At 38.4% G+C, this 2,576-nt stretch overlaps 1 protein-coding gene across 1 annotated transcript; it reads right to left on the minus strand.

Annotated features, from left to right (window-relative positions):
- Window positions 1–365: 365 nt before the first annotated feature.
- LOC149151127 (putative disease resistance protein At1g63350) lies at window positions 366–2,150 on the minus strand. The gene has a single exon (XM_089443066.1). It carries the CDS (start codon window positions 2,148–2,150, stop codon window positions 366–368), a length of 1,785 nt encoding a protein of 594 aa, XP_089299192.1.
- Between the last annotated feature and the right edge of the window lie 426 nt (window positions 2,151–2,576).

Raw genomic sequence — 2,576 nt, forward strand, 5'->3', positions numbered from 1 at the left:
TTTCCAAAATGTACAAAGTTATTATCAATAATCAAAATGAGGTAAATCACCAACCTTAGGTATTGATTGAGGAAGACATGGATATAGGGCTTACCTCCTTGAAGGAAGGAGTTGTACTTGAAAGATCTTTGGATGGAACAAAGAAACTGTATCAAACCAATACATCTTACGATGCTCTCTTGTAATTCATAAAACAAGCTTGAAATTCTCAACAATTAACCAAATTTTCACTTGAAATTGAATCCAATAAATCTCATATAGATATAAATTTATTTTAGAAGTATTTAAATTACATAAAATTTACACAAATGAAAATTTTGAAGTCATTTCGCTGTCAAGATTCAAGATATTCAATTGAGATTCCCTTAGTACTCGTGAGCAATTACACACTTGGTCATTATCTTCATCATCTCACGCGGATTCACCTGCAGGCTATGACAAAATTTGATGTCCAGATACTCCAGATTTTTTAGCTCTCCTATTTTAGAGGACAATGATTTTAGCTTTGTACATCTGTTAAAATACAAAAACCTAAGGCTGCAGAGGTTACCGATTCCATCATTAACTTCTTCAATTTTAGTTGAAGACAAATTGAGAAATGCAAGCTGTGTCAGTTCCCACAATGTTCCTGGCAATGATTCTATTTGTGTGGAAGATAAATCCAGCACCCTTAGAGAAGTGAGGTTACGGAAAAATGCCTCTGGAACCTCTGTCAATCCCAGATTTTTAGCGAGGAACAGACTCACTAATTCTGGACATCTCAGTTCCCTCGTGGGCAAAGATCTAATATCATTGTCATACACTGAAATTCTTTTACAATCCTTCTTAATCTCGGCCTCTGGGAATTGTTGAAGCATTTCACCTGCTCTTAACGAACAATTCTCGTATCTCTCTCCAATATAATTTACCATGTCCCTTACAACATCGTGAGTTCTCAACTGAAATAATTTACAACGCGTGCAGAGATCTACCTTGAACAAGCAACGATCTTCAAGCATCTTGATACAACTGTTCTCCCTGTCCTTTACATATGCTGCCTCTCTGCTCTTAACAATCCCTTCTGCAACCCACATATTCTGCAACAGCTGCCCATCAATGGTTGAATCTTCTGGAAACATGGCACAATACAGAAAGCAATTCTTTAATTTCGCAGGCAAACTATTATAAATCCATTTCAAACGGTCATACATCTCACGATCAAGACGTGGACGAGCCGTTGAAAAATTGAAATCCAATGTTGGGATCTGCATTAAATTAAAAGCATAATACCATTGTGCAGCGTTGCTACCAATCATTGCTGCGGCTATTAAAATTATTGTTAATGGCAACCCTCCACAGTGGGCGGAAACTTGTCGCGCAATATCTTCTATTTCCCGCGGAACATGCCCGTCCTTAAAAGCTATTTTGCAAAACACGTTCCACGCTTCATCGGTGGACAGGGGTTGTATTTGCAGTGACTTTTCTGGATTCATTTCTGCAATCAATTCTTGTTTGTGCGTAGAAAATACCACTTTGCTGGCTCTGTCAAAGACCACACCCAATTCTCCCAAATTGAGTTTATTCCACATATCGTCTAAGATGATAAGAAATTTTTTCGTCTTGAAATAGGTAGACAACACAATCTCCTTCTCAACATTGCAACGGCTTGCAAGCTCTAACTTAATTTTCTGAGCAATATCCTGAACCTCTAAACTGGGAAATTGAGTAATTGTAACACAAATGACATCATCAAAGACATTACTAACCTTGAAAGCATTGTAGATTTTTTGGAGCAGTGTCGTTTTTCCAACTCCACACATACCATATACACCAATGATGTTAACGTGGGGAGTTTCAGTAAGCCACAAGTCTAGCTGCATCTGGGCAGAGGTAATCCCCGAACCTATGAACCCGAAGTCTGGTTCGTAACAGGTGTGGCTGCTCATGTGCCGCGGAGACACCACAATATCTTCAGAATTGCAGAACGTTGAAAATTCTCTTTCAAGTTGGTGAAATAGCTCATCAAAACTTGTTAACCATTTTTTGATTTGCTTGGAGAGTTTCGGCCGGCAGAGGAGGCAATCAAGACATGGCTGCTGCCGTTGCCATCTATCAAACAACAGTCTCGCCTCTTCAACTGAACCTTGGAGCTTTTCCAAGCAATCCTTCATCGTGTCTGGCAGCCTGTTTCCTGATCTTGGAATTGATTCTCCATATCCCTTAAAAAGCTCTTCTTACCAGTTAAGTCCGCTTCTTTGAAAAGCTGACTGTTTCCATCCAAACGAATAACATCGTCTATGTGTTGGATGCGTGAAGCAATAATATTGCTCCTTATTTTGTTGGCCATGGCTTTTGAAGAGAGCAGAAGAAGACACTGAATACCGAGAAGAAAATTAAATGCAATCCTATGATATCATTAGAATTAATTGCAGCAGAAATAATTGTAGATTGTTGTTAACTTGCAGGGGCAAAGAATAAAATGCAAGGGAGGCAAAGAATTAATTATGATGTAAAACGATTAAAGTGTGAGGCTTAAGTATTCTCTTATCACAATTATTTGTTTGGAATTGGTAGCGACTTTAGTATTGATGTAACTG

This window comes from Pinus tabuliformis, chromosome 9, assembly GCF_031772625.1.
Source record: "Pinus tabuliformis cultivar Carrire ecotype Pingquan chromosome 9, CPIR1, whole genome shotgun sequence".
NCBI lineage: Eukaryota > Viridiplantae > Streptophyta > Pinopsida > Pinales > Pinaceae > Pinus > Pinus tabuliformis.